The 16,750-nt window shown below is 38.3% G+C and overlaps 1 protein-coding gene and 2 long non-coding RNA genes across 3 annotated transcripts in view; 1 reads left to right on the forward strand and 2 right to left on the reverse strand.

Moving 5' to 3' along the window:
* Positions 1-6,549, reverse strand: part of LOC129432126 (antigen WC1.1-like) — a 49,768-nt gene extending 43,219 nt beyond the window's left edge. The window contains 6 exon segments of the mRNA XM_073870110.1: positions 31-354; positions 439-753; positions 2,172-2,402; positions 2,811-3,122; positions 3,292-3,309; positions 6,435-6,549. Coding sequence (XP_073726211.1) covers positions 31-354; positions 439-753; positions 2,172-2,402; positions 2,811-3,122; positions 3,292-3,309; positions 6,435-6,549 — 1,315 coding nt within the window.
* Positions 1-16,750, forward strand: part of LOC141364967 (uncharacterized) — a 224,146-nt gene that overhangs the window by 165,752 nt on the left and 41,644 nt on the right. The window lies entirely within an intron of this gene.
* LOC141365016 (uncharacterized) overlaps positions 1-16,750 on the reverse strand; it is a 62,544-nt gene that overhangs the window by 45,083 nt on the left and 711 nt on the right. The window lies entirely within an intron of this gene.

The following is a 16,750-nucleotide window of genomic DNA, read 5'->3' on the forward strand; positions in this document are numbered from 1 at the left end:
ACAATGATGAATAAGGTCAGTTATGCTCACTGTTGCAGGTGATTGACAGCTGTTGTCTTGAGCTGCATTTGAGTGTTTGTGGAGAGCTGCATTTACTCAGATGATCTTCAGTCCCAGTGCACTGGAATCCCATCACACACTCATAACTGTTTTCATCACTGGATGAAGAGGAGTTAGTGAAGTTCAGCACAGAGCCACAGCCCAGCTGTCTGCAGACCACAGAGGATTCAGTGAGACTCCAGAAGTCCAGCAGAACTCTCCTCCAAACCTGATGAATGTAAACTTCCACCTCACCCTCACACTCTCTCTCTCCAGACAACCTCACTCGACCATCATGAAGAGACAGAGAGGAATCTGGAGAAAGGATTTGACATTTTCAGATTGATTACGATCACACTACAGTAACTTCATGTTAATGACAGAGTGAAGTTCACTCACTAGAACAAATGACTCCAACATCTTGTTTATGAGAGGATTCAGCTCGACTCCATGAAGAGATTGAACATTCTGAGAGTTTTGTTTCATTCCCCTGACAATCAAACACATCAGCCCAGATTTCACCAGATCCCTCTCCAAACCAGTCCACTCCCACAACAGACACAGCAATCCCACAATTCAGCTCTCTACAGAGGACATTGGCAGCTCTCATATCCCAGCATGCATCACAAACTGTTCTCAACTCATTAAGGTATCCAACTTCAACTCGACCAGAGCAGATATCAGGACCGTTCATAAGCCTGTGGTCAAAGTAACCTGCACAGAGATCTCAGAGGTTAATGAAACAGAATATAACAAAAATACAGACAGAAGAATAGAGATTTAATATATAGATATAGATTTATCTTAGCACTGCAAAAACTGGACAAAGATCTCAAATTACTGAAATACAGAACAGCTCATAAACAGACACTGACATAAAAATGGATTTAAAATACAAAATACTTCAGATAATATGTATCATAATAAATATCAAGAATTGTGTATTAAAAAATAAACAGGAACTTTTTGTATTTTAATTTTCAATACAGAAAGTACAAGAAATTAATAAATTACTGAATATTATCATAGCCTGAAGTCTATCTCAACCTTAACCTTTATGTTTAAGTTTCACTAGTTCCCCTCTGTTAGTGCTCCTTTATGTTAAATGAAAGCAAATCTTAATCATGTTCAGTTTTAACCTTAATCACCAATTAAGGCCATAATCATATCTTGAACATCTTTATTTTTAAGAGCGTAGTTGTCCTACAGCTGTAGCTCGTGTATTAAAGTTGGGGGACATCGCTGAACTATTGATACAGAAAAACAAGCAACCTATAGAGGCTGAATGGAACAAAATATTTTACATAGTTTAAAAATAATAAATGTATTGAAATACAAAATGAAATTTTTGCAAGAGCTTTAAAATCCAAAATATTGTTTTCCATTTCAAACATATATATTAAGCTACCCGTTCTCACCAAGATGTGTACAAATGACACGCAGTGTGATTATCGTGAAATAGATACGCCAAATTCCGATTTTGCGTGCATATGATACGCCAGTCCTTCCCATTCACTTATATGGCGAATCGTTTCGTGACGTTTTATTTATTGTTTTCTCATTTGTTTTCTATTTTTTAAACCATTTTCGCTTGGGTTTAGGGTTAGATTTCACATTTGTTTAAGCAGGTTATTTAATATACAGGTTTCTCTATGTTTTTATCTATATTTAAGCCATGGTCGCTTGGAGTTGGGGTTAGAGTTGGGGTTTGGGTTAGGATGTCATTTTTATATACTAAAAAGTTGTTCTAACCCTAAACCCAAGCGAAAATGGTAAAAAAACAGAAAACAAATGAGAAAACAATAAATAAAACGTCACGAAACGATTCGCCATATAAGTGAATGGGAAGGACTGGCGTATCATATGCACGCAAAATCGGAATTTGGCGTATTTGTATGCTTTTTGGTGAGAATGGGTTGCTTTTAATTCATGTATCTGAAAAACTGCCCATCCCTGTTCATAAAACATTTTCTCATAAGATGAATTTGATTACACTAATACTAGATTTCTTTATATAAAGGTTCAGCATTGATATTTACCAGAACATCTCAGTCCCACATCATTGTCATGGGAGCAGGTTACTTTACGTGAAGCATATGAACATAATCGACTGAGTGATTCATCTCCTCTACATTGAATCTCTTGTGTCCACACCTGCCCCTCTCCTTTACCAAAAGTATCTGCACCCAGCAGCTGTACAGGAACCCCACAGTTCATCTCTCTACACACAACCTCTGCATCCTGATCATCAAACACAGCATCACACACTGACATCCAGGTGTTACCACGAAGCAGCTCGACTCTTCCATAGCACAGATGAGGTCCATCAACAAGTCTTGCAAACCTTCCATAGTTTATAATTTCTGATTATATGGACAAAGTGAACAGCATATAAGACTTTAATTAGATTTGATTAAAGAGTTATTCTTACAAAGATCATTAACCCTTCTATAACATTACTGATCAGCAATAACCAGTTTGAGAATATGACGTTTTTGTAAAAAAAGGAATGAATAAAAAATAGGAAACATTTCTAAATACATAGCAGTGTTGTCACTCATACATAAACTATATGATATTGGATAATAGTTTGACCTCAAATTCATTGTACAGATATAAATAATATATTAGCACAAATTTTGTATTTGTATGTTTTTACACAAATCTAAACTAGAATATATTTATCATATCTATTTTCATTTGTATATCCTGTGAAAGAATGATGTTGTTATTATTCATGAATTAACAGGAAAATATTTAGAGAAGCTCACCTGAGCAGATCACACCAGCATCACCAGAATGAGAACAGTACTGAATATACGTGTCGAATGATCCACAGTCCTTCAGTGAGGACTCTGACCCACTACACTGCACAAGAGCCATTGTGATTGGTCCTGATCCTTGTCCAAAGTAAGCATTCCATGGTGCACTTATAGCCTCTCCACAGTTCAGCTCTCTACACACCACTGCAGCATCTATCACATCCCACCCATGATTACACACTGTTCCCCATTGATGACCTTTAAGAACCTCAACTCTACCAGAACAAGGACTGCCACCATTCACCAACCTCACATTCAGATCTGAAGCAAAGGAGAACAAACATGAGAAAAGCACAAAAAACCCCACTTCATATTAAAGTGTGTATATATATATATATATATATATATATATATATATATATATATATATATATATATATATATATTTGTTTTTTTTTATTTGTTTTTTGTACCGCAAGTGTGTACTTACCAGCAGTAATGATCATTACTACAGAGGAGAGTAAAATGAGTGTGAGACAGATCTCCATAATCCTCTACTGTACACACAGACTGATAGAGAATAATGAGAAGTCAATGTAAAGAGAAAGAGAGAGAGAGAGAGAGAGAGAGAGAGACCAATCACGCTCTCTGTTACCTTATTAGAAATAAGAAAGGAAATCATCAAACAACTTGAGTAACAAATCAGAAGAGATATTTTTGATTTTCTCCATATATATCAGCAGATCGTCAGCGCTGATGAACGACGCTCCTCCCTCCATGTTCAGAGGAGACAAACACCTGCAAGGGTGAAGATAAATTTACATCAAATAAATGAAACACTTCAGTATCTATTCAGCATCAAATCCTGTTGTGTGCAGATGTACAGGAAACTTTATGATCACTTCAAACACACTCATACACTTTAATATAAACACAGAGATATTCAGAGTAGGGCTGGGACGATTAATCGTGCAAATGCGCATTTTCTCAATGAATGAATTTGAATGAATTACGGTGAAATGACGCCACATCCAAAAGCCAGGGGTCGCTCTTGTGCAGAAACTCCAATTGTGCCACAGAAGAAGTAGCCACTAGAAACGCTATACATGGATATCAGCTGACGTCACTCACTTGTCTTCCGCCATTTTGAGGACCTGAAGTGGTCGCAAAAGAACTAGAAGTTATGCCTTCAATATGCTGTGAGCATCAAAATCGCTATTTTAACAACAGAAGGCTCAACACAACATGACACCCTGCTCCAAGCACCGCCTGTGTCTCCACACGTGAACTCGAGCACCGAGAACATTGTTTGTGAACACAGAGTCAACCAAAAAGAAGGCCCTGAACAACTGACCCTGAATGATTTGGCGTCCGCTCGCCGTCTTCTTCCCAGTCAAGATGTATCAATCTCCAATTGTGACGTAAGGAGGGAGGAGAGTAAAGATTTATATCTCCTAAAGCATATTTCCATATAAATGCACGGATAATTCGTTGTTTTGTCGCAAGTAAAAAACAATATTGACCTTCTAGTGGAAAAAGGACCCTCATATGAGATTCATTCATTCACATTCGAAAATCGATTATTTACGTCTGGCAGAGATGACGAGCGGACACCATTACAGCCAAAGTCAGATGTACAAAACCCTTCCCTCCAGTAAACTCTGTGTTCACAAACAATGTTCTCAATGCTCGCGTTCACGTGTAGAGATCCAGGAGATACTTCCAGCAAAGTTTCAGGTTGTGTCGCGCCTTCTTATGTTGTAAAAATAGTGGTAGTTCGGTAGCAGCGGACAGCGGCTGGAAGAACGCATTAGGAATTGAGTAGGGATCACACCCTAACCAACATATTTTTTTTAAAGTAGCGTTTCTTTTCATGACAGTCGAGATGCAACATCTTGTCTTTCGTAGCCCTTTACTGTATCCGTAAGAACCATAGACAGTAAAAGATAAGAAACCCGTAAATCGTAGCAAGGTAGCCAATGCTTGTCAATAGCCTACTAGTACTCGGTAAGTCCTCAAGATGGCGGCATGACGCAAAAAGTCACATGACTGAAATCCATCTATTCCAGGAAATGTCTGGGGATATTTATATCGCTGTTCTTCAGATTGTTTCAGGTATTTTCATGATAATAAAGAATATTTGAATGATTTTGTTTAATGAGTGTTGCTTTTTTAAATGCACGTTATAAACGACTCTGACTCATAATAATTTTAGATTGATAAGGACTTCCTATTTACCAAACACCGTAGTACACGCATGAACTGTGCATGAAACACAGAATCGGAGCCTTGCGATTCAGAATCGATTTTAGACAGGTCTTTTTAATGGGACACGCGATTAATCGTCACAGCCCTAATTCAGAGGTGTATACACAAATATTTTTACTTTACTTAAATAAATTTTTATAATCTGTTCTTTATCAGAGTGTTTTTTTTTAGTCCACTACTTTTCATATTAAACTTTATTTAATACCTAATTACATTAAAAAACGAGTACTTGAGAATAAATAAGACAGTACTACAATTTAATGTACTTAAGCCTTAAGTATTAAGCCTTAATAGAAGGGTAAAAAGATTTTTAATTTATGAAATGAATAGTAGTGGAGTAAGAGTTTTTTATATCAGAGAGTAAAACACTGATAAAGTACAGATAGTTGAGTAGTGAGTAAAAATAATTCACACCTCTCTATATATTTCTCTCTATAATTATATTAATCAACATTTAAATTTTAATATTAAATTGACATTTCTACTTAATTTAAACAAAAAAGCAAAACATTCAATAAAATACAAAGTAAATCAAAATTAAAATCACATTATCTGTTGTAAAACCTAAATAAAAATAAAATCCGTTGCATAATATAAAACATGTCTAAATTAAATCAATCAGTAAATCAATCAATATATCTACAGATTATAACATTCTTACAGCACCATCTCAGGTCATTTAATATTGTAATGCTTTATTTATCCACTAGATGTCAGTCACAGATCTGTCAATCAAAGCATCAGTAAATGTTGATGAATCTTCAGGCGATGTGCGAGGAAAGCCAGAAAGATCATGAGCGACACCAGACACCCGTCAAATGGATCTGCTGCCCTCAGGCAGACGTCTCCGCAGCATTTGGTCCTGTACGAGTCGACTGAGAGACAGTTTCTTTCTGCAGTCCATCAGACCCCTGAACAGCCAGAACTGATAAATCCCCACACATATCCCACAACATTTACTACACCCCAAACCAAAACACAAACATCTGGACTATATTGTGAAGCACCTTATTAATCTACAATGCCACCATCATGCCAGGGGACTATTTACAAGCAGTGCATAATATCATTGCGCCTCCTGCAGTCACTGCTTTAACAACTGCAGATACTTTAACCTGTAAACATCTGATATAAGCTACATACTGTAAATGTAAAAAATATTACTTGACTAGAAATAAATGTTTTTCCTGCACAACCCAGTATACAGCATGACATCTCCATTCAACTGGGCAACACAACCATTACTCCTCCAAAACAGAAACCTCTGTGTAGTCTTTGATGACGAAATATCCTTCACTGATTAAAGACAGCGTGATCATGCCGATGTGCGTTATACAATATCAGAAAGATAAACCCATTCCTTACAGAGAATGCTGCACAGCTCCTGATCCAGACCCTCATAATCTCCAGGCTGGAGTACTGTAATGCTCTCCTTGATGGCCTTCCTGCACAGCCTATCAAACCACTCCAATTGGTTCATCTTCCAAAAGCCAAAAAATGTCTCACGTAACGCCGCCCCTCATCTCTTTCCACTGGCTACTAATTGAAGAGCGTGTCAGAAAGTCACTAATGCTCACCTACAGAACTTTCACTGGCACTGCACCGGCATACTTTCACACTTTCCTGCATTCCTACACCCCATCCAAAATGTTACGTTCAGCAAATGAGCGCGCTTTTTCATATCTTCACAAAAGGGCACAAAATCACGTTCCCCCTCATTTTCCTGTATTACTTCCTGCTGGTGGAATGATATTCCTATAGGAGTCCAGTCAGCCAGATCTCTTGCTACATTTAAAAAAAAAACCTTATCTTCCAAAAATACTTGAAAATTGAATATTGACTGCAGACACCTCTTCTATCTTAAAAAAATACTAACTCTCTTCCTCTCCAAACCGGGACCAAACCAGACTGGTACTGGCCGATTACTAAGAGCCACTCCACACTGCATCTGTCTGCACACCACATGAGCATCTTTAATATCCCAGGAGTCATCACATACTGTACCCCATGAACATATACAGTTTAAAAATGACCTATAAATTATACTATAAGTATAAATAAATATTGCTAAATCTATAAATACAACAATTGTCCTAATAAAAAACATTTGTACATTTAATAAATAAACCATTTAATACTGAATATAGTTCTCAATATACAGTACTTACAGCATTTAATACTGCATTTATCCTCTAGATGGCAGAGCTGTCAATCAAATCATCAGTAAATGTTGTCATGCACGAAGAATCTTGTGCTTCAGTTTATGTTTTGACTTTGTTCCCAATGGAACAAAGTAAAGTCTGATTTCACTGCACTTTTATTTTGAGGTCAAATTATTCTCACTGAACACAACACTGACCTACAATACTCAAAACCTTCCTCAGACTTTGTGTTTTAACTCAATTTCTTGAATCCAGAAGAAAACTTTACTATAATAATTGCACGAGGAGACAAATCTCACCACAATCACCTCAATATTATTTTAACATCATACCTGTTTCACTACATGGTCAAACTCTCATTGACCTCTAATACTGCACTCGTGCTTCTGTTCTAAATACAGGCAATCCGACAGAGAGCCACAGCATACTCATATGCGACCGACATTACTTTTATAACATCTAAAACATTTTAAGTAACATTAATCAGTGTGAGATTGATTTATCCTCTACTGCCACCATGCGGTCATGACTGAAACAACAGCACATAACATTCCTCTGATCTCACAAATGAACGCGGTTCAAACATCACGCGCGCGTCAAAGACCACTGTGTGTTTAAATATAACTGTTTGTTAAAACAGAAAAGTAAATTATTGTGCTTTGCGAAGCGAAGTCATTGATTGTTGACAACATATATTGTAAATTTAAGACGTGAGGAATCAAATCGATGTTAAATTTTGATTATTACTGCCTGAAGTCATTCTTACGTCATCATTAGTTGTCCTTTACTCGTCAGACGGCTCTGTTGTTGTTGTGGGAGCGCAACTGAGGTAAATCTTACATGATTCTTTAAAAATGTAATTAAACTGAACGTCTGATAAAAGTAAACATGTTTAAAGTGATGCTGCATATGAGGGTTCATCATATAATGTTCAAAGATGTTTCTGATAATAGTTAAAGAGGGTGGGTAGACGAACGCTTGTTTTTGTGCTTCAAATACTAAAAACATTAATATCATGTTATCAATGAATCAAAACAAACTTTATATACAAACAAACACAGCTGATAAACGAAAAATATGCCTTGTTCAATGTTGTTAACAGAAACGAGTGTATTTGAATCAGTTCTGCTTAAATCTTCTCTAATATCTGTCTCATATTTCCTCATGAGATTTGCTTTACAAGACGAAGAGATAAAACATGAATATGACAAACTACTTTACAAGAAAATATGGATTTGTAACAATCAACAGTTCAGTTAGAGGAGGAAAATCCCGAGCATCTGAAACATCTTTACCTGACTGAAAAGAAACGATTAGATGAAGAAGAAGAAGAGGAGAGAAAGAAGAAGAGATGGAAAGAGAGAGCAGTGGATGAAGAGAAGAAACTCAAACACAACACCTGACATCTCTGCTGACCAAACTCATTCATGTCATGAAGCAGAAATCACAACACAATCTGAAAGATAAACCTCACAAAATTATGACTGTTTATTATCATCTGTTTTTGATGTGTATTATTTTTATTGTGTTTTATTGTTGTGTAGCTTTATTGAATGAACACATAGAAGATAATGAGAAGATAAAGGAGGAGCTGAGAGGATAAAGAGAGGTGAGGAGAGAAGAAACTGACCATGATAACATCCAGTAGATGTGTGATATAACAAAGATATTACATTATAACAACACACAGACAGATTCATCACACAACTACACAGAAATACACATGTTATTAAGATGAAGTTGTGTTATTTGTTTTCTGTAGTGTCCTCAATCCTTTAATTTTATATTGAATCTTTTATGTCAGACACAAATCACTGATGTTTGATTTATTTTACCTGCAGGAATTCAAGACAAAACTCCAAGAAGAGTGAACTCGAGCTCAATCTACAGATGAATCTGTTACTGCAGAAGATCCAAACTCAACACAAATCATTCAATAGCAGTAAGACTCAAAACCCTCAGCTTTAAATTGTTTAAAACATTGTGATGTTAAAATGCACCTTCACACAAGTGTAAGGTGGTGCCAAACCCTGACAAAAGGTATTTCCTGAAACCAGCATCAAACAGCTGAATCCACAGGGAATCGCTTCCTAATTCCTGTTGAATTATCATCTGAAACCTTTCTCAAAGAATTCACATCTACCCCCCAAGACAGTTACCCCATGGTGTGGGACACCCTACCACACTTTCTCGTCCCTCTCTCCTCATGTTCTCAAGCAAACTGTGTATGGAATGCTACATTCTGTATACACAAAGTATCTGAAACTGGTCTTGTTTGGTGTTATATGAAGTGTTTTAAAGCAAGTGGTACATTTGGGTCTATTAATATGACAACAGGATTCAATGTTAATCTGTGACAATAAATAAGTAAACTTAACCTAATGTTGGGAGACACCTCCTACCTTAGACATGTTGATCAATCACCCACTGTATGTATATTAGGCTACACCCCTGATTTTACAACAACCAATCAGTACCAAACTCCTATATGCTTTGTTCTCTGGATATTTAAGGAAAATGTCAAAAGATTCAGACGGGACTTTCTTTATCTTGAAATGCACCCCCATGATGCTGTCCTGGCACAGCATCATGTATTTTTATTTTATTTCAAAGAATCTGTAACCAGATCTCCATCTCCTTACCAGGTATGCAACGGTTTTTGTTTATTTCGTATTTGAATTGGAATGTAAATTGGCTTCTGAATTATGTTTTACCTACCTGGTTAATAAATTGTGTTTGGATTATTCTGTGTTGCTACGAAAGTTATTGACATGATTAGTAAATTACGATGTATCCTTGTTACCGCAATGTCTGAAAAATCAGGCTAGTATTACGGACCAAAATCCCAGACTAGATGGCATAGTAGTACATCAGCGGAGGATTTTGGAGATCCGACTAGCACTTGGCGTTAGTTTAAGTTAAATTAGATGCGTGGAGGCTAATTTCCTGTTTAGAGTAACACGGACCGCGTCCAGGTGACCGAAGACGCCATCACCCAACATGAAAGCGGTAAGACTCCGCTTGTTATTGTAACCTGCATCACTTGCCACATGTACAGTTTAGCTTCTTCCATCAGCACAGCGGGGTTTACTTGTGCTAAGTGTATTGAAGTAGTAAGGCTGACGGAGAAGATTGCAGAACTAGAAGCGCGCATCCAAACGCTAGTTGATGACAGCAATACCGCTAATGCTACAAACGTTAATACCGCTAATGCTACAAACGCTAATACCGCTAATGCTACAAACACTGTTTCGGGTGCGCCTAGTGTTAAACGTAATACACATAGCTCGGTTCCATCATCTGAGTCAAGGGGGCCGACTAACTGGGTGACTGTCAGGCGGCAAAGTCGTTTCCGGTGCCCACCCAAGACCCCCCTGGAAATTTCAAACAGGTTCGATATTCTAAGCAATACACCGACTGAGACGTCTGTTAAAAGTGCCTTGGTCATTGGAGATTCGATACTTAGGAACGCGAACATTGAGGCACCAGCCACCATAGTCGATTGTATACCGGGAGCCAGGTCTTCAGACATTAGATCAAAACTTAAAGTGCTGGCTAATGCTAAGCGTAAGTTTTCTAAAATTGTTATTCACGCCGGCACGAATGACACCAGACTCCGCCAGTCAGAGATCACCAAAGATAATATTAAAGAGATATGTGAAATTGCTAAAACAATGTCAGACAATGTAATATGCTCTGGTCCCCTCCCCGCCTACCGGGGGGATGAAACTTACAGTAGATTATTGTCTCTTCGCGACTGGATGTCAAAATGGTGCCCTCAGCATAACGTAGGGTTTATAGACAATTGGAAGCATTTTCGGGGGAGACCTGACCTGCTAAAGAGAGATGGCCTCCATCCGTCTCAGGAAGGAAGGCCGATTCTCTCTATAAATCTGACCAATAGTCTTACTTCTAATACAGTCTGACTATCCAGGGTACAAGTCAGGAAACAGACGGATCGGCTTAACCGTCCGTCTGTTAGCTGCCGTGATATGTCAAGATCACTTATATCCCAGCACTTCGAGTCAATCTTACCAGAATATCAACACATTTCAACTGTATCTGTTCCCCGAACAAATAAATACAGAGCACCGCTTGCCACATCTGGTACAAATCTGATTAATATAAAATTAGAAAACAATACATTAACAGATGAACCTCGAATGTTAAAATTTGGCCTTCTTAACATTAGATCGCTTACCAATAAAGAACCTATTGTCAATGAAATAGTTACAGACCAAAACTTAGATGCACTCTGTTTAACAGAAACCTGGCTTAAAGCAGACGACATTAGTTTAAACGAATCCACCCCACAAGACTATTATTATAAACACGAACCTCGATTAAAGGGGAGAGGGGGTGGTGTAGCTACAATATACAACAACATTTTTAAAGTAAACCAAAAATCTGAAGTAAAATTTAAATCATTTGAACTAATGTTGTTAAATATGGAAATAACCGATCGTAACCACAAACAGCTCTCTTTTGCCTTAGCTACAATCTATAGACCTCCGGGCCACCATGCAGATTTCCTTAAAGAAATAGCAGATTTCCTGTCTGAGCTTGTAGTCACTGTAGATAAAGCTCTTATCATTGGTGATTTTAATATTCATGTGGATAACCCAAAAGATGCACTAGGACGTGCGTTTATGGATGTTCTAAATTCTCTCAATATTAGACAAAACGTGACAGGGCCAACGCATACTCGTAAGCACACATTAGACTTAATTCTGTCACTCGGGCTCAATATTAATGACATCAAAATATCACCTCAGAGTGATGCAGTTTCTGACCATTACCTTGTGTCATACACTGTACTTCTAGATAGGATCACTCAATCCACAACATGCTACAGATTAGCCAGAACAATAATTTCCACCACTAAAGATAGCTTTATTAGCACTCTTCCAGACCTGTCCCAAATTAAACATGTAGCAGATAACTGTGACGATCTAGATATTGTAATAGAAAACCTAAACAATGTCTGTTCTAACACATTGGATGCCATTGCTCCCATTCGAAAAAAAAGAATCAAAGAAAAACCGCCAGCTCCATGGTATGATCATCACACCGCAGCTCTCAAAAAGGCAACTAGGAAAATGGAAAGAAATTATAGAAGCACAAAGTTAGAGGTATGGCGTGCAGCATGGAAAGAGAGTGTTAAACAATACAGACAGGCTATTAAAACCGCCAGATCTACCTATCTTAGCAAGCTTATAAATGAGAATCATAATAACCCTCGTTTCCTCTTCAGCACCGTTGCAAAACTGACTAGAAATAAAGAACAAACAGAAACCAATAGTAAACTTCAACACAATAGTAACGACTTCATGAACTTCTTTTCTAACAAAATTACGGCTATAAGGGAAAACATCGTAGCTACCCAGGCAGCCACCACTCTTCCCAATAGTTCACTTAACACTGGACTACCATACGAACATCTTGATTCATTTAAACCTACTACAATAGAAGAGCTCTCTAGACTAGTTACATCATCCAAATCATCATCCTGTATATTAGACCCCGTTCCCACAAAACTGCTTAAAGAGGTATTCCCTGTAGCGTCAACCCCGGTTCTAAATATCTTTAACTCATCGCTAGAAATAGGATACGTTCCAACAGCTTTCAAACTAGCAGTTATTAAACCGCTGATTAAAAAACCACAGCTTGATCAAGGAGAGCTTAATAACTTTAGACCAATCTCAAATCTCCCTTTTCTTTCGAAAATATTAGAAAAGGTAGTGGCAAGCCAGTTACGCACATTCTTGACAAATAATAGTACATATGAAAAGTTCCAATCAGGATTCAGGCCCCACCATAGCACAGAGACAGCGTTGCTTAGAGTTACAAATGACCTCCTATTAACATCCGATCGTGGTGAAATCTCAATTCTTATATTATTAGACCTTAGTGCAGCCTTTGACACAATAGATCATACAATCTTACTCAATAGACTAGAAAACTATGTTGGTATCAGTGGTCAGGCGCTAGCCTGGTTTAGGTCGTATCTAACCAATCGCTATCACTTTGGTTATGTAAACGAGGAAGAGTCATATCACTCCCTGGTTAAATACGGTGTACCGCAGGGTTCGGTTTTAGGTCCTATCCTGTTCTCGTTATACATGTTACCTCTAGGAGACATTATCAGGAAACATAACATAAGTTTTCACTGCTATGCGGATGATACCCAGCTTTACATCTCCTCACATCCCAGCGAAACACACACGTTTTCTAAGCTAACAGACTGCCTTAGCGATGTTAGTGACTGGATGGCACATAACTTTCTTAAGCTGAACTCCAATAAGACAGAGATACTTATTATTGAACCGAATCGCTACAAACATAATATGTCAGATTACAAGTTGCACATAGATGGCTGCACTGTGGTGCCATCTTCCACGGTTAGGAACTTAGGTGTGATGTTCGACAGCAACTTATCCTTCGATAGTCATATCGCCAACGTCTGCCGCACAGCATTCTTCCATCTTAGAAATATCTCGAAAATACGCCATATACTGTCTACATCTGACGCAGAGAAGCTTATCCATGCTTTTATGACCTCTAGAATAGACTATTGTAACTCGCTACTCGGGGGATGCCATGCAAATCAAGTAAACAAGCTTCAGCTAGTTCAAAACGCTTCCGCAAGGGTACTTACTCGATCTAAAAAGTATGACCACATAAGCCCAATTCTGGCATCTTTACACTGGCTACCAGTTAAATATCGCATACAATTTAAAATATCACTAATCACCTACAAAGCTTTAAATGGCCTAGCACCCTCATATCTTAGAGAATTACTATCAGAATACACTCCATCACGCACACAACGGTCGCAAAATTCTGGTCTCTTGATTATCCCTAGACTATCAAAAATGTCTAAAAGTGGAAGGTCATTTTCCTACTTAGCCCCTAAGCTCTGGAATGATTTACCAACCGATGCCCGAGAATCAGACACAGTCGATAATTTTAAATCTAGACTTAAAACTTTTCTCTTCAACAAAGCATTCGCATAATTTGTCTAGTAAAAGTACTTAACTCAAAATAGTTATCTGTACGGAACAAACCATTCGCGGTCATAACACAGACCAACCAAATAAATAAATAAAAACCTTATCTTAACCTATAGTCGGATTGCGATTTTGGAACTTTCGTGTTCTTGTGAATAGTATGCCATACAATCCCGTTTGCCACTGAACCTGCATTAATGACGACAGTGGGGCCTCCAGCCTTAGTCAAACGGGTTGGCACGTATGGTTGGGTTGTGATTTTGGCGCTTTCTTTGTATTGCGAATAGTATGCCATACAGACCTGTTTGCCACTGAACCTGCATTAACGACGACAGTGGGGCTTCTGGCCTTAGTCAAACGGGTTGGCACGTATGGTTGGGTTGTGATTTTGGCGCTTTCTTTGTATTGCGAATAGTATGCCATACAGACCCGTTTGCCACTGAACCTGCATTAACGATGACAGTGGGGCTTCTGGCCTTAGTCAAACGGGTTGGCACGTATGGTCGGGTTGCGATTTTGGCACTTTCTTGTGTCTTGTGAATAGTATGCCATACAAACCCGTTTGCCACTGAACCTGCATTAACGACGACAGTGGGGCCTCCAGCCTTAGTCAAACGGGTTGACACGTATGGTCAGGTTGCGATGTTGGCGTTTTCTCGTGATCTTGTAAATAGTATACAATATAGACCCGTTTGCCACTGAACCTGCATTAACGACGACAGTGGGGTTACAGGCCTTAGTCAAACGGGTCGACAGGTTTAATTTTCTCTTAAAAATCGGAAGGTGACCCTTAGTTACCATATATACCGTCGCAGTGGGCCCCCAATTTGCAAAATCCTCAACTGTGGATAATATAATTATGCCGCAATAGCTAGTCTGTCTGAAACTAAGCTGATTAAACCACATCACTGTGTGACACTTGCATTACATGTGAACGGCCCCTACGCTAATATGATTTTGTTTTTCTCTCCCTGTCTCGTCCCTGGGTCCCATTGACCCTGAGGACAATGGGACAAACAGACCCAGTTCCGGTAGATGTGAAAGTCGGCACACCTCTGATCTACTGGTCGTCCTTCAATGTGATGCCCAGCTGATGCCTGACCAACGACCACCGGCAGGACCCGCTTAATATCCGCTTAATCTCTGCTTAATCTCCGCCTAAGCTCCTTATCCGTTTATATGTGTGTGTATATACATGTATATCTCCCAAGGGTTTTTCCCTCCTAGGACTTTTTATTTTTATTTCCTCTGCTAAACAACCCGGGGTTTTGTTTTTTTTTCTCCTAGGGGGTTTTTTACCCCGGGGAGGTAGCCTGCTTGGGCTTAACTTAGCTTCTTCTCCTAGACGTTACATTAGTAATACGCTCGCTCATAATGTCGCGTCATAGCGGCAGCAAATTTGACTGCTTATGCTATTGTGTATTATGTTGTGCTATCTGTCGTTTTTCTGTGCTTTTACTGCTTCTATTAGTGTAAAGCTGCTTTGAAACAATTTAGTAGTGTGAAAAGCGCTATATAAATAAAATTGAATTGAATTGAATTGAAATTGAATAGAGTAACAAGTAAATGTTGTCTGACCACTCTAAATCAGATGAGCCTCAGCCTCTGGTTATTTCAATTTTAATATATCTAAGTTGCATATTAAATTATGACACGATTATACAAAGCTATCATTGGAGAAGACGGTCAGTTTGTTTTATGATAGTGGTTGTGAGCCTCTGGTTAGAAATAAATATTGTAATAATTAAGTTGCACCTCTATGGGGACTAAATAAAGTATGTTCAGAGATGAGCACGCGTAAAAGGCGGCCTTCTGAACATATGGTCTAACCTCTAGCAGCGACCAAGCCTGATTCGGTTGTGATCGTGGGCCCGCATGATTATTAAATATTAATAAACAGCCGGTGCGTGAGTCCAAAGCGACATGAGTAGCCGAATGAACGGATGCAATAACAAGTAGGGCTAAACAAGAATGACCAAACATCCACCCAAATTCTGTAACTGTTAAAAGTAATTATCAATCCGATTTATATTAACATTATCTTGGAGTCAGATTATAATACAAAATTGCATAAATGCCAAAACGTCACCTGCAAGCGCCGGAAAATACCGAACGCGCCATTACCCTTCGTTTGGATTCCGTCGTTGGGCCAAACGGATGGATGGGGCCATATTTTACTACCCTTACACAAGAAACTGTGCTGTTTAGACGGCCATTTAAATAAAACCACATTTATGTACAGTATGATCCTCTCTGAAATTTTATTTATACTCTTGTCCAACCAGACATAAAATAAAGTACATTTGTTACTTCTCTATAAAAGCAAAGCATGTGAAATTCAATAAAAAAAACTATTAAAATATCAATAAAACATTAGACACTGTAGCTTTAGTAGCAAAATTTGATCACTTATATGATTTTAAGCTGTAATATGATGTCATGACATGAGACAGTGGGTGTGGTATTTGAGTCACACAGTCCCTCTCACTTTGTTTGGCTCCTCCCCCAC

This window comes from Misgurnus anguillicaudatus, chromosome 1, assembly GCF_027580225.2.
Source record: "Misgurnus anguillicaudatus chromosome 1, ASM2758022v2, whole genome shotgun sequence".
Classification (NCBI taxonomy): domain Eukaryota; kingdom Metazoa; phylum Chordata; class Actinopteri; order Cypriniformes; family Cobitidae; genus Misgurnus; species Misgurnus anguillicaudatus.